The sequence below is a fragment of the Rhamphochromis sp. 'chilingali' genome (genome assembly GCF_963969265.1).
Source record: "Rhamphochromis sp. 'chilingali' genome assembly, chromosome: 11".
NCBI classification, from domain to species: Eukaryota; Metazoa; Chordata; class Actinopteri; order Cichliformes; family Cichlidae; genus Rhamphochromis; species Rhamphochromis sp. 'chilingali'.
This window is the reverse complement of record NC_137938.1, coordinates 32946892-32972055: the sequence shown is the minus strand read 5'-3', so window position 1 is coordinate 32972055 and position 25164 is coordinate 32946892. Positions and strand designations below refer to the sequence as shown.

The 25164-nt window shown below is 39.4% G+C and overlaps 1 protein-coding gene across 1 annotated transcript; it reads left to right on the top strand.

Moving 5' to 3' along the window:
* The first annotated feature begins 21745 nt into the window (after positions 1 to 21745).
* LOC308405808 (uncharacterized protein) lies at positions 21746 to 24939 on the top strand. Its single transcript, XM_080896555.1, has 5 exons — positions 21746 to 22047; positions 23121 to 23196; positions 23301 to 23456; positions 23889 to 23978; positions 24605 to 24939. Exons 3-5 carry the CDS (start codon positions 23352 to 23354, stop codon positions 24788 to 24790), a joined length of 381 nt encoding a protein of 126 aa, XP_080752681.1. The 5' UTR covers positions 21746 to 22047; positions 23121 to 23196; positions 23301 to 23351; the 3' UTR covers positions 24791 to 24939.
* Positions 24940 to 25164: the final 225 nt, after the last annotated feature.

The following is a 25164-nucleotide window of genomic DNA, read 5'->3' as shown; positions in this document are numbered from 1 at the left end:
TTCTGTAAACAATTAAACAAATTAAAGTAAACTGCAATAATTTACAGGTTGCAATAAAATAAACTGCTACCTCTTTTAAATAACAGGAAATAAAAACATTGTTATGGTGTAATATTTTACGTGTAGTTTTTTTTTTTCTTTACTGTGTAATAATATTCCACATTACTATCAATTTTTTCAAAAAATGTCTCTCTGTGCAAAATAGGTTTAAAAACATAAACAACTGTGGGATACTGTTTGTCCGTGATTTGGACAGCCCAGCCCAGCCCCCCACTTTGGGAACCAATGGCTTAATTTAACAGTTCATTGTGGAGGTGGAGGCCTCTGACTCTGGTGTGGTTAGGCCCACACGGTAAGTTACATTCCTGCTCTTTCCTTTCACAACATCGGACTTCTGCTGAGCAAAGCAAAAATATTGGGACCTGCAAGCTGTCAGCTGTGGAGCGGAGGCATTGGTCAAATGTTGAAATCGTTCCTATCTGCAATCCGCCAGACAACTAAACTCCAGACAGGCAAGGTGGTCTCTGTTTTTTGGTCACTTCAGGTTTAACCTTACCTACTCCCCTGGTTCTTGCAGAATTAGACCTGATGCCCTCTTATGAAAGTTTTGTCCAGAGGCTAAACTTTTGGAACCTAAAGCAATCCTACCACCATTCCCACTGTCGCCAAAGTGCTTGCTCTGAGGGGGTCATCTGATTGTTGGGGTCTTCTGTTTTCTCTGTGTTCATTTAGTGTTTTTACCTTAAAATAAAAAAAATGCCTTGAGGCAACTGCTGTTTATAAAAATAAACTTGGACAAATCTTCTAAGTCGGCTCATCTTTTGGTCTAAATAAACTTTCAACCTCCACTAAAACGAGTAACTTCCTAGTTCAACATGTTTACCAGTTACATAGACATTAGAGGACTTCAGTTAATTTCTTAGGTGTGGAGAGTCTTTCCTTTAGCCTTTAGAGCTATTCTGAGTTTGACCTCTGGGTTTCATCCTACAAATAATGGCGAGGACCTGGACGCTGCTTTACAATGTGTTTTTTTCCTAAATCCTTCTGTTTGGAGTTCACAGTTACCCTGGATCAAGTGCGCCAAACATACTACTACTACTTTGCCACCAGACCCTTTGAGACCTCCCTGGGCTACTGGAAAATACTCACCTGCAATCCTGAGCTGGCATGTTATGTTTTCACTTACCTGAAACTCAACAGCCTCCATACCCTCCACTGCTTCCTGTATTTCCTGAAAAAACTCCCTATTCTGCCTGTTCTAGGAAAAGAAAGAAAGAAAAAAGCTCAAGTACTCAAATCAAAATCGCTGCTAAAAAAAACCCTCAGTACTACTCTGGCCATAATTAATCCATTTCTCATCTCTGCTGTCTGGAAGAAGACCATTTCTGTTCTGTTAAAAGAGGCTCACCTGAGATCCCCCCCTCCCCCTGATCTGAATTACAATAAAAGAAACCTTTTTGAAAGTCTGTGGTCTGGCTCATGCTTCAGAGTCCTTTGCAAAAGTTACCTGTATTGGTAGTGACACACATGGATCCAAATAGACATTAAAGAATATCAACTTGGACCATTCTTTTATGTTTATATAGAAAGGGGCTCTAATTTTAAGCTAGGTCTTGATATTTACACTTAACTCATTTCTAATCCAAATTAATAGACAGAAAATGCGGCATCGGCTAGTGAGCTCTGGTATTTTTTGTTGTGCACTATGCACGCTTCTCTAGAGAGAACAATATTTCGATTTCTGGCCCTGAGGAGTGGTGGAAAATATTCAGATCATTTACTTAAGTAAAAACACACCACCACTCATCTCAGATTCAACCTTGATAGCAACAAAATTAAAGTTCCTACAGGCACAATAGCCCCTGATAGTATTACAGTTCATTATTTTATCATTTAGACTGTTATTTTTCATGTACAGTTAACTGAATAAGATATTTCAACACAATAACACAGCAATATATGACCCACAATTGAGATTCTTATTCCCCTAGAATTAAATGGAATTTTATTACTTTTGTCAAATTCTGATATAATTATATTTACCTACAGATAGTTATCAGTAGCTACACTAGAATAAAGGGGTAACAATTCAAGTTTTTACAGGAAAGAATAAATAATTGTACTGCATTTCATTTTAAGAAGTCATTAACCAGGTGTTTTACAGGAAAGAAGAAACAAATTACCCCAAAGTTATTATCAGAGTGCAATCGGATAGTCAAAAATCATGCATTCCAAAATAATGCATAATTACAGAGGAAGAGTAGGAAGCTAAATCGATCCATAAGACAAAAACGACCTTATCTACAATGTGACGGGGAAATATTGTCGATTTTTACACTGAAACATATGGAAGTTATGACTTAAGTTACTTACATTACATTTTTTTTTCTTTCCTATAAAACATCTGACATTTCTCATGCTATAAAGTTATTGACAGTCTCATTTGTGTCTGCAAAATCTGAATTGTTACCACTTTATTTGAGTATATCTACCAGTATTAAGTATAGGTATTTGTATGTAAATATATTTTAATATATTAGTCATGGACCGTACTTTAAACTACTACTGAAATGTGCAATTATCCATGAAAATGACTAAGCTGGCTGACGTTTCTTTTGTCTTTCGTTTATGTTTTCAGTTTTTTTGAATTGCTTTCCTTGTTTTTCTTTACACTGAATGGCCCAGCACATAATTTCAAGTCAAGTCAAGTCAACTTTATTTGTCAATTCTGCCACATGTACAGGACATACACAGAATAGAAATTGCGTTACTCTCAAACCCTAGTGATTAGAAAAATGCAAATAAAATAATTAAAAAGTAAAAATTTAAATAAATACAATACAATTTTACGTATAACAAAAAAAAGCTATGCAATATACAATATACAATATTCAAGTAAGAAGGCATAGTGGTGCAAAATAGGCAAATAGTGCAAATGGGGATTTAGTAGTGTACGGTAAGAGATAGTGTAACAACAGAGTCTTATGAGGTCCAATGCTTAAGCAGTCCAATGCTCCACAAAGTGACTGGAGCAGGCCAGTGAGTGCGTCAGAGAGTGAGTGTGTGTGTGTGTGTGACAGAGTTCAGTGAGACCGTGGTGGAGAAGAGGGGAGAGGGGGGCAGAATCGGGAGGGAGTTTAGCTTCCTGACAGCCTGATGGATGAAGCTGTCCTTCAGTCTGCTGGTCCTGGCCTGGAGACTCCGCAGTCTCCTCCCTGACGGCAGCAGCTTGAAGAAGCTTTGCATTGGGTGCGTGGGATCAGCCGCTATGCAAAGGGCTTTTTTAGTGAGACGGGTGCTGTAAATGTTCTGGAGGGAGGGGAGAGAGACACCAATGATCCTCTCTGCAGCTCTCACTATGCGTTGGAGGGATCTATGGCAGGACGCATTGCAGGCTCCAATACCCATTGTATTTTGGGTATAACGATCATTAAAGCGTCTGGACTTCTTTAAGTTGCTTGAAGACGTTTCACCTCTCATCCAGGAAGCTTCTTCAGTTCTGATCCTGAATGGAACTGTTGAAATATTCTTGTCTGTATCCTACGTTCATTATTTATATAGATACCTGCCACTGTAGGCAACATGTCCAGTGTCTGTTGAAGACACTGAAGTTTAGATAGACTGAAACATTATAATTACTACATATTTTAGCATGTGAGAGCTTGTCGTCTCTGTCACAATAATATCAGTGAAATTAAAATGTGATCATAAGCCTAATCTTAAACCCATATTTTAAAAGTAAACGTTGGCTTATTCCACTATATATTTGATGTATTGGATTAGATCTTTTATAATACAATATTTATGTGAAGGTTGCCAATCACTAAAAGTGCAAATTGTTAGATGATTGTGAAGAGATATAAAACGTTCCTCCTCTGGCATCTCCTCTCCGTGTTCTGACTGAGCTGAAATTCCTCACTCTGCTCAGTTTACATCACAGATTGTTTTCTGCTGAAGGCATGTTTAAAAATTCAACACCGTTTGCTTGACATTTATCTGCCTGCAAATAAATAGCGTGTCTCCCCAGCAGCTCTTGAGTCAAGGGTTATTGCTGCTCGGTGTCAGTCTGATTTAACTCTTGCCCAATAGAAACCCCGTGACCTCTGCATATTTTGCACTCAGAGGGGTCACTGGCTGAGCCTCCCGGGAGCCGTTCTGCTCTCGGTCTCCTCTCACGCTGGGAAGTGGAGTTCCCAAGCATTTCCCCTGACTGTGGTCCAGAACAATCCCAAGTCGTCGCCCAATCAAGAGACTGGAGAAACAGCCTTTTAGCTTTGTGGACATGACGCATGGCCAGGACAATAGGAGGATACAGAGGCATGCTGTAAGGGTGCAAATACCAGCAGGGTTAAATAGGTTGTCATACAGCGTAGCATCGATTTCCTGAATTTTATGTGGTGACACTTTAAGCCAGCTGAGGTCCTCTTCATGTTTTGCCCTATTAAAAATGATGACCCATAAAAGAAACCCTGATAATATATAAAATGTGTTGCCCGTGGATCGTTTCCATGGGGAGTCACGCTATAAACTGACCAGAGCTGAGCCTTTCTGTTGCCTGCGTGTCGTGACATCTGTTGAAATCATAGCCCTGTATTCAACAGGACCCTGTCCTCGTCCTGTTTGCAGTTGCTGTGGAAACAGGGTAGTGTGCAGGAGGTAGTGCAGGGTTTGGTCCAAGCTCGCTGGGACTGAAGAGGAGGCGGCGGTTTGGACGGGATGGACTGCATTCAGTTCCAGGGCTTTCCAGAACCTCCCAGGGGCTTCATTAAAACAAAAGGAGGAGGCGGAGGAGGAGGAGGGACTTCCTGTTGGAATGCAAGAGACCAACCATGACCGCATAGGAACTGCAATGTTTAATGTGCACTGAAGGACTACACTCAACAGTAATATGGTATATATCTCTAAAGATAATGATACCTACTCTGAGCACAAACCTGCTGTAATACAGAAGTATAACAACTTTGACCTCTAGTGAGGAATAGTAAGGATTACATAATTATCAATTACACCTATTTCATCTAAATTTAAAGTCATACATAAACTAAATGCTGTGTTGGATATATATGTTGGCTCATAATCGTCTGTCTTTCTCCTTTTAAAGTAATCTCCTGGCACCTCATGCAGACTCATACGTCACCTTTTTTCACCTTTGAAGGCAGGGCTGATTAATAAACTTTTTGTCGTACAGTATTTGCAAATTATTTAGCAGTTATTTTATTGTATGCTCACACACTGTTCACATGCTTTTTTTGTTGATTTAAAGCTGCTTCATCATAGCCGCTCTTAAAACTTAAAAAGGACCATTCTTTATTTGTTGTGTCACAAACCACAATCAGCTAATCGTTTCTTTACAATCTCTGTGAGTCTTTGGAAGAATTCAGTCATCAGCTTGAAGATAGTACACTGAACAGCAAATATTTATTTCAGTGTAGTTGTTATAGCAGTAACATGATACTAATTATCCTCTATAACGTTTGTCATTTTATAAACAAGAGTCATCGTTTGTCTAATGAAATGCTGTTAACATTGCATGGCCTTTGTTTACACTTTGTTTTCTTGAGAGATAAAAAGTCTGCCTCAGTGGCATCTGAGCCTAATAAATTCTGGTATTTTGTAGACAGGGAGCCAGGTCCAAAAATGAAACCAGCCATTGGAACACAATCCTGTTTGGGCCCAAGTCTTGGAAAGAGTTTTGTAGAATTCAAGTGAAATGTGACAGTACACTAAGTTTTCCACTAAGCCCTTGGCAACACTTTCTAATCCTGGGGCATTAAATTCTGCCATCCTGTTAGATGCTCCTGGTGTTGTAGGGAAACTAAGAAGATGTTAAGTAGTGCTCTGCCAAATGTAGACACTCATTGATACTGGGTCTATTTACATTAAGCCTTGATTTTACTCTGTTGTGGACTCGGACACAGACAGCTGGATGGCTGAGTAGTGATTCCTGTTATACTTCTTTGAAGTCCATTGTCTGGTGCAGCCTGCACGGTTGTTAGAGGGGTGGATGTGGGCTAAGATAAATGTTGGTGAGTTAAGCGACCATGATTTGTGTTTTGCACTTCATTTCACTGCTTTTTGCTTTTGTCATCACTTGCAGTTTATGTTTAGGTATCACAAAATACTTGGTTAGTTTGATTGGTTGAGTTAAAGTGTGGCCCTTCACAACATTAAACCTACAGGATGAAAAATAATCAGTACCCATCAAATTTAAATGGGATGCCTAGGGATCCTTTAAAGTACAAGCGTCCATAAGTGACAAGCAGAGAGTGAGTTACCTACCTCACTACAGCTCGCTTTTTGTTCACTACAGTGTGAGAATGAATGAGAACAGGCAGGGTGCGGTCACCTTGTTCCAGCGATTTCCTATAATTTATGTTCCAGTGCATTTGGTATCACAACATAGGGCTGCACAGAGGGGAACACACACATTTTAACAGTTTCTCTTTCTGCTTTTTTTCCACCTTCCACTGTGAGCTGGTTCAACTTAGACAGGTGCAACAGCCTGTAGCTGCAAGCCTTCACCAACCATAATTACCCGTTATACACTTTACATGCATTCTGAGGGTGTTCATGCTTTGTTGTCCTGCAGTATTGACCATGTCAGCTTGATAGCTTGATGAGTAGCTTGAGGGGGACAAAAAGGGATTTCATGTTGCTGTTTTCCAAAACAAAATGAGCCAGAAAGTGAGAGGCAGAAACATCAATACAGAGCATTATTTCATGATTCACTGGTGATGATAACTACATATACTCCCTGCAGATATTTTGTAGGACATTTGAGACAGAAAATGTTGCGTGCTTGTGCAAAATGTGATTACACAAAGCTTAAAATGACTCCATACTAAGATAGAAAATGGTGAAAAGGAGAGGAGAGACAGAAAGGGAGAGAAGAAGAGAACAACACCTGGGGTTTGACAGTTGCGTTACTGCAGTTCATCATCCGGCAGGAAACAATGGGGATGTTGTCGGTCTGAAGCAACAGACTCACTCAGGAACCAGAGTGGGAAGCCTGCCACTTTGGATCCCAGATAGTTTTCCATAAAATTGATTTACGTCTCTATTTTTAAAGCTGCAATGTCAAGAAAGTGTAACAAGAAAAATAAAACGGTTCACAAGTCACACTGAAATTAAAAGCAGTGGGTGTAAAATGCCTCGGCCACCGTGACCTGACAATGTTCCTGCAAACCACTGCAAAACCATCAAGGCCTAAAAAAAAAAAATCCCATCACTGTGACAGAATTGGACATTTGGATAAAGACTGGTCTTGAACAAAAACTCACTGTTACTGTAATTTTGGATGTTCTGTGAAATGAATAAATAAACTCTGAATAAATAAACTCTTTAGTTTAAAATTCATTATGTGTGTTTGCTGCATGCTTCACAGCTATTTGCCAAGTATACAAACAGCTGCATACAATGAATTCCCTTTGAGGTAACTGTTTATTTTTACTTGTCCATCACCAGATAACTTTCTCAGCAATTTGTCCAAAATTCCGCTACATTCTACAAAGACTAAATTATTACAGTGCAAACACAGAGAGGAGGTACAGATTACATGTTGGTGTACACGACACATGCAAGATAGACTTGACTAATACTGTGAGGATAATGTGCTAATACACCATAAGACACCATGTGGATGAAAAAGTGTGCTAAATGCAATGTGAAAACAAATGTTCACCTGACTTTGCATGTGAAGTGAAGTACACTCTCACTGTTTCCATGGAAATTAAGAAGAGACATAGCAGCTGGTTGCTGATGCACATGCATCTTCATTAATTGATCATGAGCATGTGTGTGACTGGCTCTATAAAAGCAGAAGGTTTGGCATTTTGCTGGTCTGGAGCATTCAGGTGTATGGCTTTTTGCTTCTCGTCAATCTGGGAAAGGTTTAAATTTCCAAGAATTTGAAGTCTAGAAGGGAAAAAAGATTATTCACGAGTGGAAAACATTCAAGACAGTTGCCAGTCTTCCCAAGAGTGGATGTCCCTGATACTTCACCCCAAGGTCAGACTGTGCAATCCTCAGAGAAACTGCAAAAAACCCAGAGCTACAGCTCCGATTCTACAGGCCTCACTTGGCATGCTAAATGTTAAAGTTCATGACATAAAGCCCTTTTCTCTCTAAGAAGAACATAGCAGTACATCTTAGATTTGCAAAGTGACATCTGAGCAAACCAAAAGACTTCTGGAACAATGTCCTTTGGGCACACAACACCAAACTGGAGATATCTGGACATAAAGCACAGCGTCACATCTGGTGAAAGCTATCAGTATATTAGCTGATAGGCTGCCTATCAACACAAACACCTCATATGATGATGATGATGATGACGACTGGGGCACATTGCAGTCACTGAGTCAATCATGAACTCCTCAGTATATCACAGTATTCTAGAGTCTAATCTGAGATGATATGTTTGACAGCCAAAGATTTATAAGTGAATAATGAGCATTAATACAGCAGCAAACAGAACAGCTGAAAAAGAAAAGAGTCAAGTCAGTGCAGTTTGACTAGACCATTGTGTGAATGCCTGCAAAACTCAGTTAAGTGAGAGGCTGTCATGCAGAAAACCATAGTTGAAGTTAGTCCTCCCTTTTTTCAAATGTTGCTCTGACTCAACTTAATTATCACAGACATTTTGACTTGAAATGGACGGATGGGGAACTACAACCCTTTACTAAAAACATAATATCATAATCAGTTTGCTATCCAACTTGAGTGTGGGCAACACAGAGACAGGTTACCTACCCCACAAAAAATGGGCACTCTACATCAGCTGATGGCTCAAATGATCTGCATCCAGTTAATGGACACTATTTAAGGCACCTACCAGCCGTTTCTGCTCATTTGCAGGCCGCTTTGCACCGCTACCCCAGCTCCTCATGTTTATGCTGTGTCCGACTTAACAGATGTCATCACTGTCGTCACCGAGGCCCGCTATGTTGCCGTAGATTGAAACAATCTTCTTTTGACTATCAAACTTTAAGGGCTTGGTTGGCGCGGACGGCTGGCATACAAAACGCACAACTCCAACACCCGAGAGCTAGGTTCGCCTCACTTGTGTGGTTAGATTCATGCAACAAAGTCACTATAAATTTTCTAGTTTATGTCTCCATTCCTATTGATTACTTACCCTGTCATTTACAGATATATGTTATCGTGGAAAATGGCCAAAAAGAAGTCCAACAATACAACAACAAAGAAACACAAAAAGTCAGATAGTTAGACAAACGTCAAAGTTAACCAAACATATCTGAAAGCAAAAAACAAAGGCGGACAGTTAAATTATTACCCAAACTATCCAATGTAAACATCCATCCTAGTTTACAGACCAACTTCCTGCTTCACGATCATGTATTATAATAAGGAATGACCGTACTGACAAGTGCAGTTGCTTTTGTTCTGTCTCCAAATGTGGTTAAAATGTGGTTTAGATATTCTAGCTAAACTTGGATTCATTACAACATACCTGATTGTCTGTTTGTGTTTCTTTTCCTGCTAAACCATGTTTCCAAAACTATGAAAACACAACATACGACCCAGTTTATAATGAACCAAAACTATTATTATAGACAGTCTATTAGGAAAATTGCTAAAATTTTCACCCCTGAACCAGAGTGTGAAAGTTAAATGAACATTAGAAATATCACAAAGTGCAGCTGTTTGTGTGATCACAGGCTCCATTTTCTCTCCTAATGAAGTGTGTTACACAACCATGCCATGTTTATCTTCCACCTGATTGATCCTTTATAAAGCGCTGATTACATCCGACTAATTAGGGAGCGCTGAGTGGGAGGCAGATCGCACACATTCACACTCAAACTTGCAGGAACACACACAAAGTTTAAAGACAAAAGCACAAGTGCATGTGCAAACGCACACCGGCGCGCAGATTTATGAATTAACAAATAATGAAAAGTGCACAAGCGCTCACTCACACGTTGCATGGATATATTTGCACTGATTCCCTGCCTCAATCTCACACCCACACAAACACTAACATACACATTCCTTGATTCTAGTTCTCCTGGGATGTGTTTACATGCCACCATCACTTCGTGGTCTGGCGTGAGGCATCGAAAGTGATCAGAAGTGGGACCAACAAAAAGCCGGGCCAAGCCAGAGAGTAAATAAGTAATAAATCTATCCCACATCAGCGGAACGTTTCACTGTAAACACGCTCTTAAAAGCGAGCGTGTTGTGGCATCCCGTGCTGATGGGAAGATGGCCGACATTCCTGCTGCTCTCCACAAGAAAGAGCAGGCATAGAAAAAGAGCTGTGAGTTTACGGGGGTTTTGGCCAGTTTCTCCAGAGCATCTGGCCGCTTTAATCACAACAAAGCATAATCAGTCAACGTCAGAGAGATTGAGAGGAGGAGTGATGAGGGGGTTTGGTCCGGGACTTACAACGTGTGAGAAAGAAGGAGAGAGGAAGACAGGCTGTTGTGCCAGAAACTGTGTTGCAGCAAAAAATGTTTTCCTCTGGGATCCCTGCGATTATCTTATAATGAGGGAAATTAATGTTCAGCCCACTGTAAACTGAAAGCTTCCACACATAACCAATGGATATGTGTGGTTTATAATAATATCAGAAAGGAGCATGTTTGCGATTTGTTCTGAGGAATCGATTCATCATTTTAATCACAGTTTGTGAAATGTACTCAAAATATTTTTTACTGTTTGAAAAGGGGCATGTTCTGTTTTTTTCTTCGTTTTTTTCCATGGTGACAAAATCAAAGCTCTGGGGAAACGTAAGGGGTAAACAAAATTTTGCACAATGATTTTTCCTGTTTAAAAATGAAAACCACTGATAATTCAGCTGAATTAAACATATTCTATTGAAACAGCACTATTAGTGTTTGCCGCTTCTGTCACATTAGTGAATGGTCGCCTTTTAACATAACCACCAGACAAAAGGAACAATTAGCCTTAGTTTGGAGCCACTTGATGAATCCAAGTCAATTATCCAGCTTTCTTGTGACCGTCTTTTGGTCTCTATCAACTCCTGAGAAAGACTTCTGACTCTTTAGTTGTGTCATATGACAGCTAGTGCCAAATTATTTAGTCTGCTGTGTGGCATGATGGATATCAGCTCATTTGACTCAACGTCGTATGAAAATGTTATGCAAAACATTTGCTATTTATTTAAACCCTAAATCACACGTTAACCATCTTAGTCGTGAAAATCCCCAGAACGTGAGCAAGGTTGAAGCTTTAACCAATGAACTAAATGTATTCAGTTAATTATACATCATTTATACTGGATCTGATAGCCTATCAACTTGTCAGGAATAGCCAGCTCTAGAGCTAAGTCACATATCTGAGAGCTGTTCGCCATTACGAGGATGTATTTCCCAGCTGGTTAGCAAGTGGTTCCTGTAAATCTGACTGCTGCACCAAAAACCTCCTTACGATTGTTTCGGTCGCTGGCAGGTTGCCATAGTCACCTGCAGTTTGCATGGAAAATACTGATTTTTCTGCAAACTCTCATCAATGACGAGTAATGTTCATGCCTTCAAAATAAAAGTTGTGCCTAAGCATTGATGTCAACTGTTTTCAAAAGTTGCAGCTTGTACTTTGTACTAAAAGTCTGTGTTTCTGGCTTGTGTAGCAGTGGCTGCTAGCGACCAAAGCTGTCCCGAGGAGGTTTTTACCAACTGGTTTGGGAATACAAATTTCCATAATGACCGGTGTCAATGACCAGTCTCTAGGCCTGCGTAGTTGTGGCCTTACTAGTCCTAAGCTGACCTTATGTTGACATACAAGTTCAAGGTCACATGACTGCAAAATCTCAAAAGTGGTTTTGTACATCCTTTTGTCCTTTGTTTTTTCTGGTTTAAGGCTTGAACTGGCCAATGTGCATCAATAATCATAAGGTTTGGTAGGTCTTGGAGGCACCTTGTGTGAGGTTGATCGCACACTTCTGAAAGTGGAAACAGAAATATATCATTGTGTACAGCCAGGCTGCTGAGACAAAGATTAAAAAGCTCATTCAATCAAGAACTTTACATGTAGATTGAAGTGAAAATGATTGATTCATTTAAGAAGCGATTAAAAAGAAATATAGACAGAAAGGTTTAAAAAAATGAAGTAATAAAGAAAATGAGCTCGTAATATTAGGCTATTAACCTACGTATTATATAAAGTTTGATCAAATACAGGACACAAGTCCAAAGTAAAGCAAAAAGAGATAAATAATAACAAATGATTGAGGGAAAAGAAAAGCCTTTATTCACAATATTATTTACTGTATATTTTTTTCTGTAGTTTGTTTGTCTATTGTTGAATCATGCAGCCTTTGCAAGGAAAGATAAAAAACTCAGCTGACTATAAAAATGTTCTGTTATTCTGTTACGGGTCCGATGTTATTATTCATTTCTTATTTTTATTCTTTACAGTCTCCTCAAAATTCAGTTTTGCTGATTAAACAAGTGATGTTAAAAGAAACCCACAAACAGTTCAATGTTGTCCTTAAAATTGTATTACAGTGTTGCTGCTATTTAATATTTTAAACAATATCATACCATTTAATTTTTGTTGTGTTTCTTTTTTTGAATTCACTTGTACCAAAGCATATTTGCACCACTGAGTACATTTTATTTTATGACATTTCTTTGTAACTGTGAGTGAGACTGTTTAGCAAAATAAGAAAATCTTGACTTAATCTGTATATATACACTTGTTTAATTCTGCCTTTTGGAAATGTTCTGGCTGCGTTTTGCCTCTGTGCTGTAGACAGATTCAAGGGGTCACATATAAGCATAGCGATCATTTTACTGGTCAACATCAGGTCCATTTAATAGAGATGGAAAGAAGCTGGGATTTCTGGGGGAGTTGAAAACTGATCCCTCTCCCACTTGTAAAAGTTGCACACTTAACTGGACGCATGCAAGGAGGTGAAATTGATCGTAGAAGAGTGGGTGTGAAATATATGCGCAGCGCTCAGCCACCTGGAGGTGCACACACATGTGAGTGTGTGCGTGCGCATGCATAAAAACGTGAGTGACATCTAAGACACCTTGCAGGCTACACACACACACCGCTGAGAGCTGGAGGTGAAGCGAGGAGCAATAACCCCAATAACTTCTACGGCTCAAATTAGAGGTGCACTTTTAAAGGGGCCTCCCACGCAGCTATCACCACGTTCACTACTGAAGACCCTAATTATCAGCTTCGTGAGCCCTGAGTTCACTCCAGATACTGAACCTCATATGTCAACAGACAGGCGACCACGCCCCCACCCTTAAGAATGGGAACACTATCATAAAAGGCCTTGATGACATAAAACAAAGCGACTGACTTTGACGTGGGAGGAGATTTTAGCTCATTTGGGGTTTTTCAGAAAAGGGAACCAGCTCTGAATTGATCTCGTGCTTTACGGCCTGCCCCCCCCCCCACTAGGTTCCCCGGATTTATTTCTGCGTCTGTAGAGAAGGACATAAATCATCCTCGGACTCTCTTTCTTCTGCTCCCTCTTTCTTTTTTGCCCCCCTTCTTTCTCTCTGAAGCGAGGGATGTGGCTGTCTGCAGCACAGAGTCCGGCTCTCTCCCCTCCGGAAGAATTAGGCCCGCAGACATTACCACATTGTATTTTGCAGTGCATAGTTTTTCAAAAGGGGGAACCAGTCTTGGCTCCACCACAGTCCCAGTCCTGCGGGCCCCATGGGCCTCTTTCCCTCACTCTCTAATTAGATTAGCCGGGTCCCCAATCTGGCAACCCAGGGCTCCAATCTGGCAATCCGGCTACCTTTGCGGCGGAGCAATATCTGCTCTTAAGAGGAGGAAATGACCTAAATGTTGGTCAGTATGGTATTCTGTTACACCCAATGGTGTGCTGACAAAACAACTTGGGTAATGAAGACGTTAGAGGGCAAGGGAGAGAGAAGGGAAAAGAAAAAGGATTTACAGCCGAGCTCTATGAAAAGTGCTGGGCCAACCGAAGGCTTGTGGTTGGGACAGCCATTTTGGGAGGAGAGCTGGCAGCTGAGGGAGCCATCACAGGTCGGGTGTGTTCCAAAATAGCCAATTAGGTGCTTAGAAGCTGTTGCATATCAATAAATACCACCAGAGCATGTCGCTACTTGGAGGTGAACAGTCAATTCGCATGTGAAAAGCAAAAGTGGATCTTTTAGACAGGACGAATACTGAAGTCACTGAAATATTACCTTTCTGTCTGTCTTTTCTGTCTGCTCTTGCGCAAGTGCTTCAGCATCTTCAAGTGCCTGACCAGAAGGCCATAAAATATCACAGCAGCATCGGAAAGGAAGTCGTCAAGCCAACTGATGAAGCCAAAGTTAAAGCCAAGGGTATGAACAATTTAGGAGCCTGAAAGTCTTACAGGACACTGTATTTCTGTCAGTACGAATGCTTAACTCACTGCCAAAGGAGATGATTAAGAAATGTAAAGAAAACACGAAGTGAGTCTGTGCATAAAAAGAGGGGGGAAAACTGTTAAAAGCGAACGAGGACAGTCAAACAGCACAGAGCTTCCCGCAGCGAAACACATGTGCGGACAAGACTAATCCAGCAGTGCACTAAATTCCACAGGCAGCCATCTAGATGGGACGTGACAGTATAAAACAGAAGAGAACGTCTGGAGATTTCACTGACAGGAAGTGAGTGCTGTGAATGATTTGGCCTCATAAATCATTTTTTGGGGAGAGATGCAGGGAGCTTCCAAAACCGGGAGTCTTTTTCATGCACAACTGATTAGTTGATCCCTCAAAAGGTGCTGCGCAGAACGGTGTTGGGTGTGCATGTTGCAGCTCCCACGCTATAACACAAATCAAGATGTTATGGCAGGTCGCGATGACTAACTTGCTGTTGTTGTGTTTGAGGTTTTCGTTGTGGAGAAAATAGTTAGAGTCATTCACCGTGGCCCGGAGGGAGCCGAGGGAGTCCTGAGTCGGAGAGACATGTTCATGGGAAAGATCAAGGGGGAATTTGTCTCTACGGTGTACTTAGTCTGTGAATGCATGTGTGTGTGTATGTGTGTGGGAGTGCAGCTGAGTTTGAAATTATGGCTGCAGTAATTCAGATAAATTTGAAAACAAATCATTTGTTCTTTGTTTGGGACAGCCATTCACAACAAGCTTCTGTTTTAGCTTCTTTTTTAAAAATTCTCTCTCTATAAAAGTTTCATATTGTGGTGGGTTTTGTTTTGTTTTAAGCGCAGAAAAAAAACTATATTTAGACACAAATGAACAACCCTGAGACGGACGGGTAAAAGCTTGTCGTTTGCCAGGTAGCACAGATTACAAGGAGAAGAAAGAGCCAGTTTTACAGGCAAATGTTAATCAGGACAATTCAAAAAGACATTGCCGTACAGCTCAGAGTAGATAGGATGCATCCAGATAGGATGATGAATGGAAATATACTGCTCTTTATGGTTGATGACATTGTGAACACTGGAAAGGCAGAAGTCTGAATGCTTTTAGTGGGAAGTTACCAAAACGACACTGCACCTTTACCAATCTAATTTCATTTGGATAGGTTTTGAAGAAAAAGAAATCAGTATATGTGTCTTTACGTCTTTTATTGGGGTTACAAAAATAAGCACCTGATGGTCTGAAAGAGAAAAATAAAACCTATCTCCTCCTTTCATGGAGTTTTTAACACTATGACTATGTCACATTATGTCATATGTATTCCTTTTCTTCCAGATGTTATTACTGCAGCCACTGCTTTCATTCAGGCTTTCCTGTAGGACCAAATCTTGAAAGCTGCTATTTTGGGGCAATTTAAATTGGAAGGCCTTACAAAAATTAGCAGTTCTTGTCAAAAGTAGGAAAACTCTTTATTCCTAGTAGAGTAAGGCTTAGGGATAGCGGGTGTCTGCTTCATCCGGTCTGGGTGAGGGGAGAATGGAGAGAGAAGCACTGAGGCACAATAAACAAACACTGGGCACACTGATTGGGCCAACCACAGATCAGAAACGTGCCGTTTCTGAGGTGGAGAGCTATGGAAAGCAAGAACCAAGAAGAAAAAAAACACAAACAGCAGAACAGAGAGAAGACACAAAGTTAATGATACGGTAGTGTGCATCATTGGAGGTCCCCTGGAAACTGAGGTTAGGAAAGAAAGATTTACTCCTAGTCTTAAAAGTAAACACATCAAAAGAGCTGATTCAACAGGAAACAAGCAGGCCTGCAATCTCATGGTTTGTTTCAGATCAAACATGAAGTGAAGTTTTCTTTTGGTACAAATTCCACGCAAAGGCGCAGTGATGACACAAATATGGCTGTATTTTTGTTGCTCTGGGTGACAACGGCAGAAGTGAATAGAGATCTTGAGTTCCCTCAGACCTCTCTCTCTCTTGCCACGTCCTTCAGCTCTCTTGGTGGAGACCAAGGGTTTCCCAAGACAGCCAAGAGGTGTAATCTCACCAGCGTGTCCTGAGCCAAAATGGGGCCTCATCTCCCTAAGATATCCCTGAAACACCTGACCTAGGAGGTGCACAAGAGGCAGCCAAATCAGATACCTGAACCACCTCAAGTAGCTTCTTTTGACGTGGAGGAGTAGCAGGTTCTACTCTGAATCCTTCCCAAATGACTGAGCGCCTCACACCCTATGAAGAAATCTAATTTAGCCTGCTTGTATCAGCAATTTCATTCTTTCCATCACTCCCAGAGTGCCAAAGGTGAAAGTTGGAACGTAGATCAACCAGTAAATCAGCAGCTTCGCTTTCATGCTCAGCTCTCTGTTCACCACAACAGACCGGTACCCCATCTGTATCACTGCTGACTCTACATCAATCCATGTGTTAGTCTCGTGCTCCACTCTCCACTGACTCATGAACAAAACTCCAAGATAACAAACTCGTCCACCAGGTGGGCACTCTGGCCTTATCCAAGTGAAAACTGTGACCTCGGACTCGGAGGTGGTTTTGCTCCCATCTGTTTCACACTCCGCTGAAAACCACTCCAGCACAAGCTGGAGGTCATGGCTCAATAAAGTTAACAGAACCATATTCATCTGCAAAAAAGGAGAAATGATCTCTCGAACCCACCAAACCCAATACCCTCCACCCACAGGCTACACCTAGAAGTTATGCCCAAGGTCATGAATAAAATGTTAAAATTTATTTCAAAAAACTATTGTGAAACAATAGCTTGATGCTATGAGATTTTCTCATAGACTATGGGGTTTTTATGATGCTACTGATAATAAGAAATTGAGGACTATATAACTGCTGCCAGTTGCCGGCAGCTGGATCTGCTGGATTCAGTTTTGCTTTGTTATAAGAGAAAAAAGGGAGAATTTGAATAAAAGAGAGCAAAATTGTAGGACACTCTGAAAGTTTGCTATTGTTACTTAATTCCAGTTACTTAATTCTTTCCATCACTGGAAAGAAGTAGGTCACCTTTAGCTGTTAGGGCTGAACATTTGGTTCCAAAATGGTACAAAAGAAATTCAGTGACTCTGTTTGCATGAATAACACAAAAAAGCAAACACTATGCCCTCTGTCGCCAATCAGAACATAGTTCTGCTGGAGGTTTCTTCCTCTTAATAGGAAGTTTTATCTTCTCACGCTCACCTAGAGCTTGCTCTCAGGAGGTTGTGTGATTGTTATTGTTGTGTCTTTACAAAGCCCCCCGAGGCAACTATTGTAATAAACGACACTGAATTGGATTGAATTGTGTCCAGTCTGAACACACTGTAAGAACAAAGTGCTCTTTTTGGAATAACATGGTACTTTGAGCTATTTACAAATTCAACGGGGCCTCTCAATTTAGCAGTTGAGTGATTATGAGGATTCTAAAACCAACAAAGTGAAGCTAATATGGTTTCTTTTTCTAGTTCCTGTTAGTTTTCTTACTACAGCATTTTCACCAAGTTGAGCTGTTTCAGAGACATTAGGATATGTTGATTTAAAAATAATTATTGTTATATAACCACAATCAACATAACTCTGCTCCAGGATGTTCCTAATTATAAAAATATTGTGACGGTAAAAGATTTTTGCACATTTGCTGCCTGTCATAATTAGTTACTTGCTAAAAGATGAATGGGTTCACCTTTTTTAGTCCCTCTTAAGGCTGAATTGTTAAAAGGTTAATAGTTGTGCTTGTTGGATTCAAATTACCCACTGCTAATTAAACAGGCAATCCAACATTTATTAATATGGCCATGTGGATTATTACAGTGTGTGTTCACATGTGTGTGTGTGTGTGTGTGTGTGTGTGTGAGAGAGCTGTAATGGATGGACGTCCTGTCTCACCCACTGAAGGTGGGCTTGATTGAATGCCGTCGGAGGAGTTGAGGAGCAAAGAAAACAACCCAGGAGATGAATGCAGAAAGGAGCCACCGAGCCCTGCTGATATTTCATCATCTGAATCATGAACAGAGCTGCAACATGGCTGTCAGCATGATGGAGATCCTATCGAAGGGTGGGGGGGCTGAGCTCGCATCACAAAAGTCAAATCCACAGCTGCTTCCAACTAGCTCGGCTCTGCTTCAGCTTCAGATCCATTCACTGAACTTTACTGGCATCGAAAGCAACAAGAAATCACGTAACTCCAGATAAAGCATCTTTTTGTGCTAACTCTAATTCTGTTCTAATATGAGCTTGTATCAGCAAGTGTTTCAGTAGCTGAACCATAAACAATCAGTTTCTTCCTTCATTCTTTCTTTCTGTCCTCACTGTCTTTCCCCCCTTATTCCTTGTTCCCTCTTCTTTCTTCCCATCATTTCCTTCCCTTTATTCTTTTGTTCTTTCTTTGTCTTTTCTTCTTTCCTTCATTGCTTTTATCTGTCCCTTCTTCCCAGTTACTTTTTTCATTCTTCTTTCTTTCTTCCCCTCTTTCCTTCATTCTTTCCTATCATCATACTTTGTTACTTTCCTTTGTTGTTTTTTTCACTGTTGCTCTTAGCGGCCACCCTCATATGTTTTTTTCCTTCATTTTTTTAAATTTTGTCTTCACTTCCAAATGTTATTGCTTTTCTTTCTTGCCTGCTCCACCAAACTATTAGTATTTCGTGTTTTTTCTTTCTTTCTCTGTTCCCACTTTCCTCGCATTTTTTAATCATCTTTCTTTCTTTTGTTTCTCTCTTTTGTGTCTCTTTTTCTTCCCGACAAGCGTTTTTTTGTTCAATAAATGTTTAGGCTTTATTGTTCTGCCCTGGCTTGTTTCTTTAGATCATTGCTTCCTTTCCTTTGTTCTTTGTTTTACATTTATTTCCTTCTTTTTCGTTTTTTCAGAAATCTCTTTATTCATTTTTCTTTTATTTATTTTTTGCTCCTTGGATTTGGCGCCACACCCCTGCTTTCTTTTCTGCCAAAATCTTGTTTTTGATTCATTTCCTTCCATCCTTTCCTTGTTATTTCTTCCTTCTTTCTGTCTTTTTATGGTTCATTAAACCTTTCTTCCTCTGCCTATAGTTTCTTTCTGTTTACTCTGCTTGCTTATTATTATTTTCACTACCCAAGCCTTTGCTGTCCGATCACTATTTCCTTTTCCACCCTTCAATTGCTCACTTCACTCATTTTAATCCCTAATCCTCTCATCTCTCTTCTAAATAAATAGTTTTCACATTCTTTCATCTGTCACATTTCACCTGCTCACCATTCTGGACATCCTTGTTTATAACATCAGACCCAGAAGAAACCCTACAGAGATGTACACAGAAGATGAGTCATTCCCTCCTCTGATGGAGCACCCATTAACCCACAGCACCCTCCGCCTCCAAACACAAATAATCAGTGCTGATGTGCGATTGCGTCCTCCCACTGCCATAATTGAAGATAATTGTTGGACCTAATTTGGACCAATTCTCCCTATTGCTAAACTCTTTCTTACATCTAATCCCTCTTTCTGGCACTCGTAATATACACAATGTTTGGATGTCAGACCTGCTGACTGATAGAGTCTGCAAAGAGCACAAGTAAACACTGGATAATGCCAGTTTTTTTGCTTAGTTTAGTTAGAAATGACAGGATCTAAAGATTGTGAAGATTAATATAATCTATTCACGAGTATATGCAAATATAAAATGGAGAAATGGCATCCTAAGAAGCAAATGAAGTTGCACTCCCTTTGTTTGTGCCGTAATCTGAGCCTCTCTATGTTTTGGTAGCTGGTCTGGCCGCCCATGCATGCAAATAACCTTCGCCATGTTTATTAAGAGACTGAAGAGCAACTTTCTACTGGGTCAAATAAATAAATCAGTCAATGCATGTGCACCATTTCTCTTTCTGAGTGTCTGCTGCTTTGTTTTTGTATGGCCGTGGTATGTGATGAGCAGAGGAGATTCAGATGATGGGATTACATTACTATACATGAAATATGAGCTTCACAACAAATATTATTTGGTCTGTCAGCCAGGCGGACACCGAAGGTTTGTGATTTGTAACAAATCACAGCCTTTGAAGGTACTGATCTGTGCTGGTGTGGACTAATGGTTGGGGATGGATTTTAAGCATACTGGCACAGGTCTACACACACTTTCTGGCTGTAAATGAAATGGAAAACAAAGTGTGGTTGATATGGATGTTTCTTTTGCCCTGATGTGCTAGTGCACTTATGTCAGAATGTTGCACAAAAGCAAAAGGCACTCGTCTTTGCCCTTGATGTTTGAACCAATACCAGTATCGGGTCATGGAATTTAGTATTTGTGCTTTTTTTCAAATAAAAACCTGTAATTTTTCTCTCACATCTGTGAGGTCACTGTCACTGTGTTTCAATATACACAATATAAAATAGGAATGTTAAATGATTAATTTTTATGGTTATTTACTAAGGTTTTGGATAGAAAATGTTTGTTTGCTGAAGTGGCGTGCTGACTAGAAATGTCAGTGCAGTCAGCTAAAAATGTTACGTTAAAATGTCAAACAACACAATGAAAAAGCCTCATTTCTCTGACAAGCTCTCCAACTACCTAATTAATGATCAAAAGAACATATCAATGAAGCTGTTGATGTCTCATTAAAAGTTTCATCATCATCCTTGGGTTCGATTTCTTATATGTTGGTGATATGCTAAAGTTAGCTGCAGGTCCTTCTAGTAAATTTGGCTTCCAGGTCATCAAATACGGAAGATTCTCAGCTTTTAGATACACGTGTGTTTGACAACAGCTTCGAGCTAAATAGCCAGATATTCCCTCCAGGAGTTGGTTGAGGCCAAAACTGAAGCCAAATAGAAAGTAAATACTGAATTTCATCCACTGGACATAAAAAAAAACCACACAAACAAGTGAACCAGGTGAATTTTGTTTATAGTTGTGGTTGGTTTTATGGGTGCTCTACAAACGTTATGCTGCTTTAGAAACACAGGTGGAGTCAGTTCATCTCAATGTCAAGCGCAAAACATAGGATATGCTTTTTTTCAGCTTCAAATAGTTGACATTAGTGGTACATGATGTGTCGCAAACATTAGCAAATCAGTTTGTGCGCTTGATTTAAATATTCTCCTCCCCATCTGAGCCTTGAGAAGGAACTCCTATAAAATACATATGCAACAGGGTCAGTTACAAAAGTAGCAGAGCTGCTACCTCTCACACACAATCTTGGCCTTGTGCTTTTTTTGTTAAAACAGATAAGACTTCTTTTTTTCTTTTTTTTACACCAACGCCTAGTTTATGCTTGTAAATACGGTTTTGTGGCCAAGACATATTTCTGCCCTCTAGTAGTCAAAAATCCCTTTAAAACAGCTTTAAGTACACTCTAAAAAACGATTCATGGGTTTAGTAAGTAAAGCTTAAAATCAATAGCTTTTTCTGCATAAAAAATTAAGTTTGTTGCATGTACACATTGTAATCAGTTGATAACTTAATTTAATGAGTTGGTCGAAATGAAAATAAAGAAAACAGTCTTAGCTCAGTAATATATCGATTTTGAACAGACATTTCTGTGTTAACTTAACATGAAAGTGTATTCAGTTAATACAACTTAAAAATCTCGTAAGCGTCCTTTAAAAGCTGAGTACAAGGCTGACTTGCCCGGACATGTTGTGCTCTCAGACCACTGATCGAAAGAAACGGAGGGAAAGAGAGAAAGCGGAGAAACGCCATTTTGTACGGAACGTTATCAAACGTTAAAGCTTTGTGGTGAGTACAATTTTTTGCCTTGTTTTATTCACAGCAGCTAATAACTCTAACTTTAACTCTATCAACACGCACTGCAAGAAATCTATTTTTACACAACACTAAACTCTTCCTCGGCGAGTGGTGGTGATAAGCTAGTAACATTACACTTCTGGCTAACTTGTGAAGTAATTCGTCTTTGTTAAGTTTTGTTTTACGGTGGCAGCCAAATGGTGTTAATTGACACTGAGCTTCTGTAGCCGTAGTTTTTAACTCTGCAAAGACAGGGTAATACATGTTTTTCTTCTTTCTACTTTGAAATCGTTGCAGCGTTGATGAAGGTTTGACCAGCAAAAGGCTGGGCCGTTTTACATTCATGACTAAACAAATGTAGGTTACTGAGTATACATTCGGTTTAACATCGATGCATTTTGATGTTTAAGTCCTAGAGTTATTTTTATGTGAGATTGAAGTTTGTTAATTGAGCCCTAGCTGAAGAACAGCCTGTGTCAAAGTTCAGTCAAAAAACGCGGGCGAGGAAGCGAACGCCATGTTGTAGAAACGCCACACGAAAGATCTTAAGTAACATTCATAAACTAGTTGTTTTAATGACATTACATTGAATGTGCATTAGCACATAAAATATAATATTGCTCTTTTGGGTGTTAACTGCAGATACATAAGCGCAGTTGTATCACTTAAGAAAAAATATCTTTGATTTGGAAACATAAAGCAACTTTTAGGAGAAACTCAACACTAAAAATAATATACATAGTTTTAACTTTTAATGTCATAAGGATTTCCTGTGAGATAATGATTAGACTAAAGACTATAGTTAAAAAAAGCGTGAATATTGATTGCGTGTAATTTGCCCATTTCTTTGCAGTAGTTTACAAGCATTTTTCTTGTTTTTCATCTTGAATATTCAAAAACAATGAATTAAAATTTACTGTAATGCTGATGTAGCACAAGTTGTTTGTACTACAGCCTTCTGAATCACCCAAGTTAAAGTAATTTAAACTGTTTGTTTTTAAAATGAAGTGGATCTGTAAAATTTGCAAATTTGAAACACCAAGAAAGACATTCTCCATTCGCAGGCAGGAAGTTGTCAATCAAGCACCAAAAATCAATGACCTGAAAGAAAGATGGCCTGCTCTTTTTGATGCAGTTCAGGTAAATATTTTTCCATAAGATAATTTGCAGTATGTATTCTTTTAAAGTAAATTGTATACATTAACATGTTGTGCCTATTTGTGCCTTTTTTTTTTTTTATACAGATAAACCAAGAATTCAGAAGGATCACCACTGTTAACCTGGAAACAACATTCATGGCAAAGCTGGACCAGTACTCTCAGAAAATAATGTCCTTGCTGTCCTCAAGAGGAGGGGCTGCAAAAATGCGCATTCGGCGCATCCAGAACATGCTGCTAGAGGTATGAATGAATGAAATGTAGTTTTTTTTTTTTTTTTCCAATAGGTGATATTGAGTCTTAAAAGGTAGCTGTTTACAACTCAACTATGTCAAATTATTGTTTAGAGCTTGAGGCACAAATATCAATTAAAACTATAAATACTTAATAATAAAACAAATTATAGGTGATGTGGATCATGATTGGCAGAGTAATTTGCAAGATTTTGCAGTTTTTCTATTTGTTACCTGGATTTTTCAAGTTCATGAATTGATCATTTCAGAGAAATGGCTCTTTGAAATGATCAATTCATTATTTTGATTATCACTGGAAATCTATAATTGGTACAGTTCAGGCCATATAAAGTCAATCTTTTTTTTTTTTTTTTTTTTGATGTAATTATCAAAAACCCATCCTCCTCGAAGAGCAGTTCGACATTCTTTTTCTTATTCACAGGATGATTCTGTGGAGAGAAGGCGAGAGGTCGCTATCCGTGGCTTAGTGGTGTATCTCAGGGAAAAGGAGGAGGATCTCTTCAAAGAGCAGGTAAATCAGACATGACTATACTTTGTATTAGAGCTACGATCTAATCTATTATTAATTGATTTCTAAATTTTTACTCAGTTGTATATAGTATTTGTATTCTATTTTTATCTTATTGTATATTTATTTTATTCTACTGTATATAGTATTTTATTTTATTCTATTCTGTACAGTTGTGTACTGTATTTATTCTTATTGTATTCAAATTTTTGCCTCATAACTTTTGCACTGTCCACTCCTGCTGTGACAAAACAAATTTCCCACGTGTGGGACTAATAAAGGTTATCTTATCTTATCTTAATTAATCGGCAACTATTTTGATAATTGATTGATCGGTTTGAGTAATTATTTTAGAAAAAGAAGTCCAAATTCTCTGGTTTCAGCTTCATAAATGTGAATGGTTTCTGGTTTCTTTACTCCTCTATGACAGCAAACTGAATATGTTTGACATTTGAGGTCATCATATTGGGCTCTGAGAAACATTGACATTTTTCACCATTTTCTGACATTTTCTGGACCAAACAACTACTCAGATAATCGAGAAAATTGTTAGTTGCAGCCCTATTTTGTGTTACTCTCATGTATAAGTATGATTACTTAAAACATTTATATTGATTCTGACCTACCAGGATGGTGGCGGGGATATTACCAATGAAGTGATGAAGATTGTAACCAGAGGTGCCACAACGTCTGATCCAGCCAACGCAAGGATCATACTTGAAGGAACAGAAGTCCTAGCAGACCTGGATGTACCCAGAGCCTGTGCCTTGCTAATGGGGCTGATATATGCACTCAACCTCAGCTACCCAAAATAACTGAAAAACACTTTTGAAGTGTTTCAAAAGATATTCCTCGAGCTGGATGATCTGAAAGCCAGTCCTAAGGTAATGTCACTAAAAAGTAAACTGTTGTACTAAAAAAATGTGAAGAGTGAGGCTATCCTCAAATTAAATGGGAAATGTTCCACTGTTGTTTGCAATGTGTTGTGTTACATACTGTACAGTAGGCAGTAGGTGTAAAGTTGAGCGTTGAGCATTAAGTACACCTAGTTCAAAATAATGCACTTTAAAAGGATAGCTCGGGTCTTTTGAAGTGAGGCTGTATGAGGTACATATGTATAGTGAGTGTATTACACACAGTAGATGGCAGTCAGTAAGCTCCACCTACGGAGAAGCAGACGGGGCCACCG

Coding starts and splice junctions, on each gene's coding strand:
- LOC308405808 (XM_080896555.1), top strand. CDS start 23,352: ATGGCAAAGCTGGACCAGTACTCTCAGAAAATAATGTCCTTGCTGTCC. Junction 23,457..23,888: donor TCCAGAACATGCTGCTAGAG/GTATGAATGAAT, acceptor TCTTATTCACAG/GATGATTCTGTGGAGAGAAG. Junction 23,979..24,604: donor AGGATCTCTTCAAAGAGCAG/GTAAATCAGACA, acceptor CTGACCTACCAG/GATGGTGGCGGGGATATTAC.